We start from the raw sequence: 13,341 nt of genomic DNA on the forward strand, positions 1-13,341 counted from the left end.
GGCAATAAGGGCTAACGTTTAGAAACATGGTCTGTGGGCCGGGCGCGGTGACTCACGCCTGTAATCCCAGCACTTTGGGAGGCCGAGGCGGGCGGATCACGAGGTCAGGAGATCGAGACCATCCTGGCTAACATGGTGAAACCCCGTTTCTACTAAAAATACTAAAAATTAGCCAGATGTGGTGGCGGGCACCTGTAGTCCCAGCTACTCGGGAGGCTGAGGCAGGAGAATGGCCTGAACCTGGGAGGCGGAGCTTGCAGTGAGCCGAGATCGCGCCACTGCACTCCAGCCTGGGCGACAGAGCGAGAGTCCACCTCAAAAAAAAAAAAAAAAAGAAACACGGTCTTTGATGCCAGTTTTTCTGAATTAAATTGCAGCTCCACAACTTACAGCTGTGCAAGTATGTAATCTATTGGGCAAACTAACCTCTCAGAGTCTTAGTTTCCTTGGCCAAAGAAAGCAAACTGGGGGAGACCAAATGTCAGTACTGACTCCAGAGGATCATTATATAATTATAGGCAAACTTGTTAATGTAAGTACAAAGCTCAATCAAAAGGCAAATAATATATTAGGGGGAAACATTTGAACCATATATTAGACATGTCAGGCACATAGAAGAGTGCCTGACAGACATAATTTACTATAAAAATGTTTGTTTGTTAGTATGACTTACTCATTTAAAGCAAGAGACATTCCATTGACCCATTGTTTGGGGAAAAATTTAGCTCAATCGTCTTTCTTTACTATTCTCTATATAGAACCTTCTGTTTGTTGTTTATTGCAGGGTGTTTTCTTTATTGCTAAAATAAACACGTGGTAGCATCTGCTTAAATTTTTCCCAGGTTAACTTTCTTGCAATTGTGCTTCCAGTGTACAACATTACACCCTTGATTACCTATTCATTTATATATATATGACAGCAATTTAAAAAAAAAAAAAACTTTCTGAGGAAAATCTTGATTCTGCCTCTGGATATTTATAACCTAAACCCACTCTAGATGGGTAGCCTTCTTTGTCTTCTATATGTTTCTATTAGGCTTTTTTCAGTTTTGAAAAGAGGCTTTCATATTTACTGCAAGTTCAACTGCCTGTCAGACATAATACTTCTGTACCTAACCAGGAATACAACATAAAACACTGCATTTGGGATATTGATTTAAAAGTATAAGCTCAAGCACCCTTCTGTCAAGGCCTTATTCAAAGCTCAATCAAAAGGCAAATAATATATTAGGGGGAAATATTTGAACCATATATTAGACATGTTGGTGTCTACTGTAAATAATTGATATTTTTATTTAAATAAGAAAATGAATTCAAAGAAAAGAAAAGTCACCTTTAATAGAAACAGTATAATGTCTAAATTAACAAAGAAAAAAGGAAAATAAATAACAATTTGATCAAGATATCAAAATAAAAGGGAGAGAAAAAACAAAGCAAAATAATAACATAAAGCAATATGGAAGGAATGTTATCAGTCATTATATTGAGTGTAAATGGATGCATTCTCTCAATAAAAGGCAAGACTATTAAATCGGGTTACAAAACAAAACCCAGGAATATGCAATTTATAAGAAAAAGTGAAATTAATGAAGAAATTTTGAAACTATCAAGAAAATAACAGAAGAAAGCAGAAATGGCAATATTAATATCAGTCAGAATGTAATGACTGAGAGTGCTATATTCTTCAGACAACAGCATATTGTAGCATATATATATACACATACATATATATACACAGGTATACATGTACATATATATGTATATATGTATATGCAATTATTGTGGGAAATTTCAAAAAACCACCATCAGGATTGTACAGCTCTAATAAACAAAAATAAGACAAAGAATAGAATAATGTAGTCAATAAATTTGATTAACAGATGGATCAAGAGACTACCATCCCTCTAATAAAGAGTACATATTTTTTCAAGTATCCAAGGAACTGTTACACAACTCAATCATGAGCATGGCCACGAAGAAAAACCTTTAATGATTTTATGGGCCACATTATCTGAACACAATTTAATATAATAAAAATTTGACCCCTAAAAATCTTAACAACTTAGATATTAAGAAACATAACTCCAGATAACCTTTTATCAAATAGGATATTAAAAGAGAAATCAGCCAGGCTCGGTGGCTCACAGCTGTAATCTCAGCACTTTGGGAGGGTAAGGTGGGTGGATCACCTGAGGTCAGGAGTTCAAGACCAGCCTGGTCAACATGATGAAACCCGTGCGGTGGCTCATGCCTGTAATCTGAGAGCTTTGGGAGGCCAAGGCGGTTGGATCACCTAAGGTCGGGAGTTCGAAACCAGCCTGACCAACATAGAGTAACCCCATCTCTACTAAAAATAAAAATTAGCCGGGCATGGTGGCACATGCCTGTAATCCCAGCTACTCAGGAGGCAGGAGAATTGCTTGAACCCAGGAGGTGGAGGTTGCGGTGAGCTGAGATCGCAGCACTGCACTCCAGCCTGGGCGACAGAATGAAACTCTGTCTCAAAAACAAAAAACAAACAAACAAACAAACAAAAACAGGGGAAATCACAGGCTGTGCAACATAGAAAGCCCCGTCTGGAAAAAAAAAAAAAAAAAAAAAGCCAGGTGGCACGCCTGTACTCACAGGCACTTGGGAGGCTGAGGCAGGAGGACCACTTGAGCCCAGGAGGTTGAGGCTGCAGTAAGCCATGTTTGGGCCACTGCACTCCAGCCTGGGTGACAGAGCGACACCCTGTCTCAAAAAATAAAAATAAATAAAATCACAAATATCTCAAACACAATAGAAATGAGACTACTTCAGACCAAAAATTACATGACAGAACAAAAGCTGTAGTTAGGAAAAAAAAATGTTTGACCTTAAATGTCTCCACTATTAAAGAAAACATACGGGAAATAAATATCCATCTTAAGAAATTAGAAAACAAAAGAAAATAAAAGCTAATAAAGAAATTCTTTATAAATTTTGAAATTGGATTTTTAAAATTCTTTTCATATATTTTTTAAAGCTTACAGCTATAAAAAAATGGATTTTGATAAGACATAAAATTTGAAAATCTAGATGAAGCCAATGATTTCCTAGAAAATACGAATTATCAAAATTGACTCAAAGAGAAACTGAAATTTTGGTTAGGCCAATTGCCACAAAAGACATTGCAAATGACACCAGAATGAGATGGTTTTACAGCCTAATTCACTCTGAACGTTAAGAAATAGATAGTATTAATATTATATATTCTAGACCTTAGTAAAAGATCACAATCTCCCCAGTTTATTTTATGAAGCAACATAGTGTTAATATGAATACCTGATAAAGATATTAATAATATACATAAGAACTGTAGATTAATTTCACTCAGGACTTGAGATGTAAAGATTCTACATAAAACATAAGTTGATTTCAGCAATGAAACAAAAGAGTAATACACTGTAACCAAGTTGGTTTTATTCCACTAATGCAAGAATGACCCAGTAACTGGAAATTTATAATCCTAATTTATATGATCATCTCAATAGATGTAGAAGAGGCATTTGTTATGAATTTTGGAGCCATTTCTAGTAAAAACCTAAAGTAATAGGATTAAAAGAAACCACTTAAATATGAAAAAGACTACCTAAAAACAACAATGTCCACATGTTCCACATAGTCAAACACTGAAATTGTTTCAAATAAAATCAAGAATTAGATAAGGATGCCCATTATTACCACTGTAATTCAACAGTGTCTTAGAATTTCTAGTAAATGCAATGAGATAAGAAAATTATAATAATTCATATTAACATTGTAAAAAGAGAAAAAACTATCTTTTTATTGATTATATAATTGTACATCTAGAAAACCTAAGATACTAGTAAAACAAAATCTAGTAATCAGAGAATTTTGTAAAGTAACTGGATAAAAATGTAAAGATGTAAAGATCAATAAAGCCTCCCTGGTAATAAACACCCAGGAATGGAAGTAGGCAAAACGTTACTTTCACAGCAGTGATGAAAATATTTAAATACTGAGGAATAAATTTAACATGAAACGTATGGGTCCTAAATAAGGAATAGCATAAATTAAAGAGAAAAGAGAGGCATAACATTTGTTGAGAGCTTAAAATATTTGGATTGCTTTATCCGAATTATTTAATTCCCACAACAACATTATGAGGTAAGAACACTAATTATCCTCATTTTACAGATAGGGATATAGAGGCACAGGCCACCTAAGAAACCTGCCCAAGTTACATAGGTAATAACTGGAAGTCTGATTCCACAGTTCATTTTTTAATCCTGCCTCCCCTAAATAAATACATCAATGTTCTTTATGGGAAGACTTCCCATATCCTAACTATCAATTCTTCCAAAATTAATAATCGAATATACTGCAGTTCCAATTAAAATCCTATTAGAGAAGTTTTGGAATTAATAAAATTCATATGGAAGAACAGATGCTGAAGAATAAGCTAGAAACATACAAAAAAGAAAAATCCTGAAGGGGTTTTCCTTCACCAGATATGAAAACATGGTAAAAATCCACTATACTAAAATCAAGATTGTTTGGCAGAGAAGTAGACAATAAATGGATGAGACATAGTTGAGAGTGCAGAAATCTAAGTTTTTATGAGATTTTAACATTTGACACAGGTAATATTTCAACTCAGGAAAAAGGAATTTTCAAAAAGTAAATGATACTGGCATGACTGGCCATCTAGTTGGAAGAAAATTACTGGTTCCTTTATCTTACATCCTATATAAAAATAAATTCCAGAATGGAATAAAATTTAAATGTATAACAATATAAATAACCAAAATAAATTAGGAGATTACATATACAATCTTGGAGTTGGGAACAAGTAACCCTAATTGAAAACCCAGAACCATAAAAGAAGAGATAGGCATATTTAATTACAAAAAACTTTTATATGGCAAATGGTGGCAAAATAAAGTCAATGGACAAACGCCAGATTTAGGATAACGAAAATGACTGACAGAGAGTTAATATCTGTGATATACAAAGAGCTCTTATCTATTAACAAGAAAAAGACAAACAAGCCAAAGGAAAAATAGGCGGTGTACAGAGAATTGTATTTAAATGACCAACGGACATAAGAAAAGATGCTCAAAATAACCAGCACTAGGTGAAATACAAATTAAACTAACAGCAAATGTACCGCCCATGAGACTGGCAAAAATTAAATAAACCAACATTTCCTGTTAGTGGCAGGGATGAGAGAACAGTGACAAAGAAATTCCTTCACACACTGTTAGTGTAAATATGAATTGTTACAGCCACTGAACATTGATAACCGAAATATATTGTCCAATTGCGGCACAGTGTGTATGCTAAACTAGTATTTGTGGCGGGGAAAAGACAGGAAAACAGAAAGGAAGGGGAAGAGGAGGGCCGGGCGCAGTGGCTCACGCCTGTAATCCCAGCACTTTGGGAAGCCAAGGCCGCCGGATCACAAGTTCAGGAGATCGAGACCATCCTGGCTAACACGGCGAAACCCCGTCCGGGCGAGGTGGCGGGCGCCTGTAGTCCCAGCTACTCGGGAGGCTGAGGCAGGAGAACCGCTTGAACCCGGGAGGTGGAGGTTGCAGTGAACTGAGATCGCGCCACTGTACTCCAGCCTGGGCACAGAGCGAGACTCTCTCAAGAAAGAAAAGAAAGAAGGGAGGAAGGAAGGAAGGGAGGGAGGAAGGGAAAAAGGAAGGAAGGAAGGGGAGGAAGGGAGGGAGGAACGGAGGGAAGGAAGGAAAGGGGAGAGGAAAGGGAGGCGGAGATGAGAAATAGTTGAAGAGCACAAGGAGGATAGAAAGAAGGGAGAGGGGAAGCGAAGGACGGAGAGAGAAGAGAAGAAGTCAACCTATGTGCAACTAGAACGTCTCTGTAAGAATACACAAGAATTCTGTCAATGGTGCCCTCAAGGGAGAGGATCTGACGGCTAAAGTCGGGAGTGGAAGAAATCTTACTTTATCTTGTTTACCTTTTTGCGCTTTTTGAATTCAGTACCACGTGCCTGCTTTGCCTATTCAAACAAATAACAGCAATTAAATAGCTCAATGCCTATTCAACAATAACCAAAAAGAACTAGTGGATAAATGTGAATGTACCAGCGCAGGCACGTGCCTCACGCCTGTAATCTCAGCACTTTGGGAGGCCAAGGCAGACGGATCGCTTGAGCCCAGGAGTTCAAGACTAGCCTGGGCAACATGGCGAAAGCCCATCTCTACAAAAAAATACAAAAATTAGCCAGGCAGGGAGGCTGAGGAAAAAAGCTGAGGTGGGAGGTTCGCTTTAGCTGGAGAGGTCAAGGATGCAGTGAGCCAAGATCAGGCCACTGCACTCCAGCCTGGGCAACAAAGTGAGACCCTGTCTCAAAAAAAAGGTGTGTGTCTCAATATTTGTGTCTTACTATATATATATATATACACACACACACAATTCTAGTAAATATAAACTATTCTAGTAAGACAAATGAAATATATATAATAAAATATATTTGTCTATATATATATTTTCTTCTTCTTCTTCTTCTTCTTCTTCTTCTTCTTTTGAGACGGAGTCTCGCTCTGTCACCCAGGCTGGAGTGCAGTAGCGTGATCTCAGCTGACTGTGACCCCCTATGTCCTGGGTTCAAGTTACTCTCCTGCCTCAGCCTCCCAAGTAGCTAGGATTACAGGCACCCGCCACCACGCCCAGCTAATTTTTGTATTTTTAGTAGAGATGGGGTTTCACCATGTTGGTCAGGCTGGTCTCAAACTCCTGACCTCAAATGATGCGCCTGCCTTGGCCTCCCAAAGTGCCGGGATTACAGGCGTGAGCCACTGTGCCTAGCCTATTTCTATAAATTTTTTAAAAAGAAAATATATGTAGCTGTTTGAGAGTTGATTTTATGTTAAAAAGTCAGAGTGAGTAAGCTGGAAACACATATCGAAATAATAAAGACTCATGGGTTTTCTAAAGGTTGCCATTAAGGTGTTGGAAAATTCCCTGAGAGGACAGCCCAGTATTTCATGGCAAGCACTGCGCTACCTGATTGGAGAAGTGATTTACGGTGGCCGGGTAATTGATAACTGGGACAAGCGATGCTTGAAGACCCTGCTCTACAAATTTTGTAATCCTGAAGTGCTGAAAGATGACTTCAGTTTCTCCAGTGATGGGGTAGGAAAAGAATTAATCTTCTTGCATTTCTCAATAATTTTAAAGTAAACATTGTTGCATTATTTAAAATACATATTTAAATGAATTTTGATGTTCATTTTTAAAGGTTTTTATTAGCTTTCAGTATTAGAAAAGTAATTTACCCATGACTGTATTAAATATAACATTGTGCAGGGCAGTAAACAAAAAGAATGATTTAAAAATAGTTCATGTCCTCTGAGAACCCAAAGTGTAAGATACAAAGCACAAGAGAGCTAACATTTATAAATCAACGATTCCATGCCAGTCACTTGATATATGTTTCTCATTTAATGCTCAAAATAACCATAGGGAAGAGATGCTGTTGTCAGTTTACAGAAATCCCACATCTCTTGTTCTTTATCCCCTCTTCTCCCCCTCAGTTTTTATCCTCTATCCAAACCTTCACATTTGTGGAGCAGAAAACTCCATATTAGACACCAGCAACTGTGTGTGCCTGTTGAGTGGCTGCTAGCAGAGGAAAGAATCCTACAGACCTCTGACCTTAGACTGTGGAGGGTTGGACTTGACGTAAACTTTGATGGGTGGGAATTTGGATAAGAGAGGTGAATGGAAGATGAAAAGGAAGACGACAGCTGTGGGTGATCATTGTGAGCTGGTATAATCAAGAGAAAGAGAGGTCATATCCAGGTTGTCTGTCTGGGGTCTTGAGGATATGGATAGATAAAGAAAATAGTAAAAATATTTTAGGGAGATTCATTCGTAAGGCATCTATAGAATGGATAGCAATGGTCTATGTTGATGACCCTGAGTCAACAAGAAGGCATTAAATTACGTCGTTTATGCACTATTTGCTAAGGAAGAAAAATCTATGAGAGCTTTTTTTTTTTTTTAAGATTTCCATCTAAACAAACAAACAAACAAACGTTTTAAGGCCGGGTGCAGTGGCTCATGCCTGTAATCCCAGCACTTTGGGAAGCTGAGGCAGGTGGACCACTTGAAGCCAAGAGTTCGAGAGCAGCCTGGACAGCATGGTGAAACCCTCATCTCTACTAAAAATACAAAAATTAGCCAGGTGTGATGGTGTGCACCTGTAGTCCCAGCTACTTAAGAGACTGAGGCCTGAGAATCATCTGAACCCGGGAGGTGGAGATTGCAGTGAGCCATGATCACACCACTGCATTCCATCCTGGGCAACAGAGCAAGATCCTGTCTGAAAAAAAAGAAAAAAAAAACTGTTTCAAATAACATTTTAGTTAAATTTAGGGTTCTTTGGCCAAGTGTAGTGGCTCATACCTATAATCCTAGCACTTTGGGAGGCCGAGGAGAGTAGATCACTTGAAGTCAGGAGTTCGAGACCAGCCTGGCCAACATGGTGAGACCGCATCTATACTAAAAATACAAAAATTAGCCAGGCATGGTGACTCATGCCTGTAATCCCAGCTACTTGGGAGGCTGAGGCATGAGAATCACTTGAATTTGTGAAGCAGAGGTTGAAGTGAACCGAGATCATGCCACTGCACTCCAGCCTGGGTGATAGAGTAAGACTCCATCTCAAAAAAAAAAAAAAAAAAAAAAGTTTAGGGTTCTTTAAATTGCCCAAAGAATACAATGTGCATGGTTTCGTACACACTATTACATTAAGTATGCACTAAGAGAATAAGGTATACTGTAACATACAGTATACAATTGCATTGGCAGAATTATATCACATGACAGAAATGTATTCTGAAATTTATATTTCAACTGTTCAGTTGCTTTAAAACACTGGGAATTTTATGACAGTTTCAGCTTGCCAACTCTTCCTGTTTTTTGCCATAATCTTGCTTCTTCTGCAGGTAATTTTTTTTATCAGTGACTGTTATTTGATTTTTCCCTCTGACCTTTATTAATTCTTCAACATTTTACTTAATGATATCAAGAAAGCCACCATTACCCACTTTCCTGACTATATGAACAATGCATTTCTCTTCTTGGTCAGTGATCAGTTATTCTTAAGATCATTCTCACATTCCTTCTATAGGTTTTACTAAAGTAAAGTGATTTGTTCAAGCCTTAATTGCATTCATTATCTATGGGTGGTCAGAATCACCCTCACCTTTAAAGTGTTTTTTTTTTTTCTTTCTCTCTTTTCCCAACAAGAAAGTTATACATGCATATCATATGCACATTACAATACAGTAGTCCCAGATGTTGCTTTCTACAGTGTCTAGAATATACAACATGCAATAAAAAAGCCTTCGGTATAAAATTTCATGGGAAAATATTGTCTTCAAGCATTACTGAAAGTAGATATCTTATTCTGGCAAAAACTAACAAAGTGTTCAGAAGTAGCAGGATTGAAGAAAAAAGCTAACAAAATGGTTAAATTTTCAGATATGTCAGCCAGTTCCAGGATCTGCAAGCATAAAGGACTACATACACATTATCCAGTCCTTACCTGATGACGACCCTCCCGAGGTCTTAGGAATACACCCAGAGGCCATCAGGAGCTGCTGGGAGACCCAAGGCGAAGAGTTTATTGAAAATCTGATTGCCATGCAACCAAAAACTACCACTGCCAACCTCAGGATCAGGTAAGAACTCGCTAAGAAAAACTGTTGGTCAAAAATTATCAGGCTGGGTCTGGCAGTTCACGCCTATATCCCAGCACCTTGGGAGGCTGAGGGGGAAAGATTGCTTGAGCTCAGGAGTTCCAGACCAGCCTGAGCAACATGGTGAAACCCCGTCTCTACAAATAATACAAAAATTAGCCGAGTGTAGTGGTGAGCACCTGTAGTCCCAGAACTTGGGAGGCTGAGACCCTGTCTCAAAAAAAAAAATTCATTTGAAGAGATATGTAGAAAAGTATAGTCTACATGGTAAAGAAACTAAATTCTACTTCAATTAGTTCCTTATGTATTTAAGTTCTAATTTTTCAATTTGTACATCTAACAAATTTTAACACTTTTAAAAGATATTTGAATGTTTGCTCCCATTTATAAACTTAAACATTTTCAAATATATTAATATTCATTATAAAGTTAATGTACTTCAATTTGTCTGCCAGACCTTCTCAAATCTTTGAGTAACTTTTATAAATCTAATAATCAAATAAATGTGGTGAATCTTAAATTCTCTTATTCCCTAATATTATATATCAATCTAATGAGATTTCAACCTAAAATCATAAATCAGTTTCTCAATTATCTTTTTAATCGGGGTCACAAGACTGACCCCAATCTAACACAAGGTATTACGAAGCCCAATTCTCTTAAACATTACAAATATTTAAGATATCAACATATTATAAGGAAATGCTTTTAATAAACATACTAGATATGTTTATTAATGTCCCTTTGGTCACTTTGAGAGGCTATAATTATCCCAATCTTGCTGCCTTTGCTTATTAGAGACTTGTCTGTGGGACTTAATTCAAAAATCTATCATATTCAATGTAATTTCCTTAGTGGTAGCAAATCTTTGCCTTCTGAAGGTAAGTTTGATTTTTGACACCTTTTGACCTTTTGAATTATTTGAAGCCACCTGGATTGAATTCTATGGAGAAAATCAACTTTAAAGTCAAAACAGTATGATGACAAAGTAAGGAGCCATGTGACCTCAGGTGTTCTGTAAACTGGTACCAAAGCAGCACTGTTAGACTAAATACTTCATGGCAGCTTTAAGGTTATTGCTTATCTTGAAGGATGACATTCATTTGACTGTGAAACCTGGAGTGTTTGTTAAAAAGTTAGTCCTGGCCGGGCACGGTAGCTCACACCTGTAATCCCAGCACTTTGCGAGGCCGAGACAGGTGGATCATGAGGTTAGGAGTTCAAGATAAGCCTGGCCAAGATGGTAAAACCCCGTCTCTACTAAAAATACAAAAAAATTAGCCGGCATGGTGGTGGGCACCTATAATCCCAGCTACTCGGGGGCTGAGGCAGAGAATTGCTTGAACCCGGGAGGCAGAGGTTGCTGTGAGCCAAGATTGAACCACTGCACTCCAGCCGGGGCGATAGAGCAAAACTCCGTCTCAAAAAAAAAGAAAAAGAAAAATCAGTCCCTACTAGTAAACAGAACAACAGAAAGAGGGAACTCAAAAGAGATGTGCCCCGTTTCCTACTCATCCACTAACTAAGGAGGTCTTCCCTCTTTCCTGGGCCCTGGTTTCATCATCTTTAAAAGGATTCCAAAGAGCTCTTCCAGCTGTAGTGTTTAGTGGTTTTGTGTAGTATTGCAGCCTCACCTAGGCCTGGACACACACTCCCCCTGTCACCACCCACGGACTGTGTGATTAAGAAGCCCTTCATGTCAGCACAGGAATGGGGCAAGCAGTGGGATCCTCCATGCAGCTGCTTCAGCATGCTCTGTTTAGTTGCCTCCTCTTTTTCATTGTCTTGCAGATGCATTCAGATGATTATTTTACAAAGAAATCCTAACAAAGCTTTTATAATACATATTTCCTTGCAAATGTCTAAAATACATTGGACAGTTTCTCATCTGTAAAATGAATTCCATGGTCTCTGTAACTATACCATAGTATAGTTTTGCGGTTCTGTGAAGATACGTTTATCTTCAGATGGAATTTAAGCAGAGGGCCCTCTAACATTAGATAGATCTGTAGCTTGTCATTCTCTTGATTTCTTTTATTTTCCTTTCCTTTTCTTTTTTTTTTTTTTTTTTTTTCTGAGATAGAGTCTTGCTCTGTCACGCAGGCTGGAGTGCAGTGGCACGACCTTGGCTCATTGCAACCTCCACCTCCTGAGTTCAAGTGATTCTTACGCCTCAGCATCCTGAGTAGCTCGGACTACAGGTGCCCACCATGCCTGGCTAATTTTTGTATTTTTAGTACAGACAGGGTTTTACCATGTTGGCCAGGCTGGTCTCAAACTCCTGACCTCAAGTGATCTGCCTACCTCGGCCTCCCAAAATGCAGGTATTACAGGCATGAGCCACTGCGCCTGGCCAATTTTTATTTTTTTAATTGACATAATAATTGTACATATTTCTGGGGTACATAGTGATGTTTCAATACATACAATGTATAGTGATCAGATCAGGGCAATTCACATGTCCATCATCTCAAACATTTATCCTTTGTGTTGGGAACTTTCAGTATCCTCTCTTCTAGCTAGTTGAAGATATATAATCTATTTTTGTTAACTATAGTCATCCTACAGTGGTATAGAACACTAAACTTATCCCTCCTGTCTACCAGTAATCTTGAATCCTTTAACAAATCTCTCCCCATCTCCCCCTTCCTGTTCTGTGTCTCATTCTTTTCTTGGTTTCTTTTGCAGACCTGAGCAGAGTAAGGATGAACTGGTGATGGAAATTCTATCCGACTTGCTAAAGCGGCTGCCACTGACAGTGGAGAAAGAAGAAAGTGCTGTTGGAACTCCAAGCACATTGAAGAGCATGATGTCAAGCTCCATTTGGGAGTCTCTTTCTAAAAATCTCGAAGGTGAGCATGGGACAGGAGTAAGGCATCAGGAGTAAGGTAAACTTACTCTGGCATCAGGAGTAAGGTAAAGATAGGACAAAAATTCCATAGAAATGAAAAGACTGAGATAAGATGGAAAATTCAGTCTCTGCCTCCTCTCTCCAAGTTGAAAAACAGAGAGCACAAAAGAAAATCATGCTTTATTTGGGGGTGGGTAGCGTGTGGCACTGAAATCAAAAGTGAAGAAATAATAAGTGTAGCAAACCAGAAAGCAGCAACTCTGCTTGAGAGATTCTCAAGAGCTCTTAGGTGCCTGGTCTCTCTGCCTGTCTGCCTTCTGGAACAGCAGAGGTTTAGATGGACCTTCTGCTGAAAGACCACTTGACTCAGAAGCTAAGGGGAATCAGGGCAGGCCCAGGAAGACAGAGGAAGCCTGGTTGCTCAGAGACGGCTCCAAACCCAGCTCTAAGGGGCTAAATTGCTGGACTATGATAATTTTCCCAGTTAAATTTTAATACCCATATTTTATCCCTTTGCAGAAGTTTATTTGGGAACCAAATATTGAGCAATAGTCTATCAAAACAGTATTATTGTTGAGTCTCAATCAAAGGTCGGCAAATTAGGACTCACAGGCCAAGTCCAGCCCAGCATTTGTTTTTGTACAGCCTGTGAACTAAAATGGCTTTTGCATTTTTTTAATGGTTGAAAAAAATCAAAAGAAGAAATATAGTTTGTGACACATAAATGTTATGTGAAATTCAAATTTGAGTGCCCATAAATAAAACTTA

General features: G+C 38.2%; 1 protein-coding gene across 2 annotated transcripts in view; it reads left to right on the plus strand.

Moving 5' to 3' along the window:
- Positions 1-13,341, plus strand: part of DNAH14 (dynein axonemal heavy chain 14) — a 497,862-nt gene that overhangs the window by 466,284 nt on the left and 18,237 nt on the right. The window contains exons 75-77 of one of the 2 annotated variants that reach the window (XM_077938651.1): positions 6,952-7,141; positions 9,524-9,704; positions 12,411-12,574. In XM_077938651.1, the coding sequence (XP_077794777.1) occupies positions 6,952-7,141; positions 9,524-9,704; positions 12,411-12,574 (535 nt within the window). Of the gene's footprint in view, positions 1-6,951; positions 7,150-9,504; positions 9,705-12,410; positions 12,575-13,341 lie in introns of both variants that reach the window. The other variant, XM_077938650.1, reaches the window with a different exon arrangement.

Source organism: Macaca mulatta, chromosome 1, assembly GCF_049350105.2.
Source record: "Macaca mulatta isolate MMU2019108-1 chromosome 1, T2T-MMU8v2.0, whole genome shotgun sequence".
Lineage (NCBI taxonomy): Eukaryota > Metazoa > Chordata > Mammalia > Primates > Cercopithecidae > Macaca > Macaca mulatta.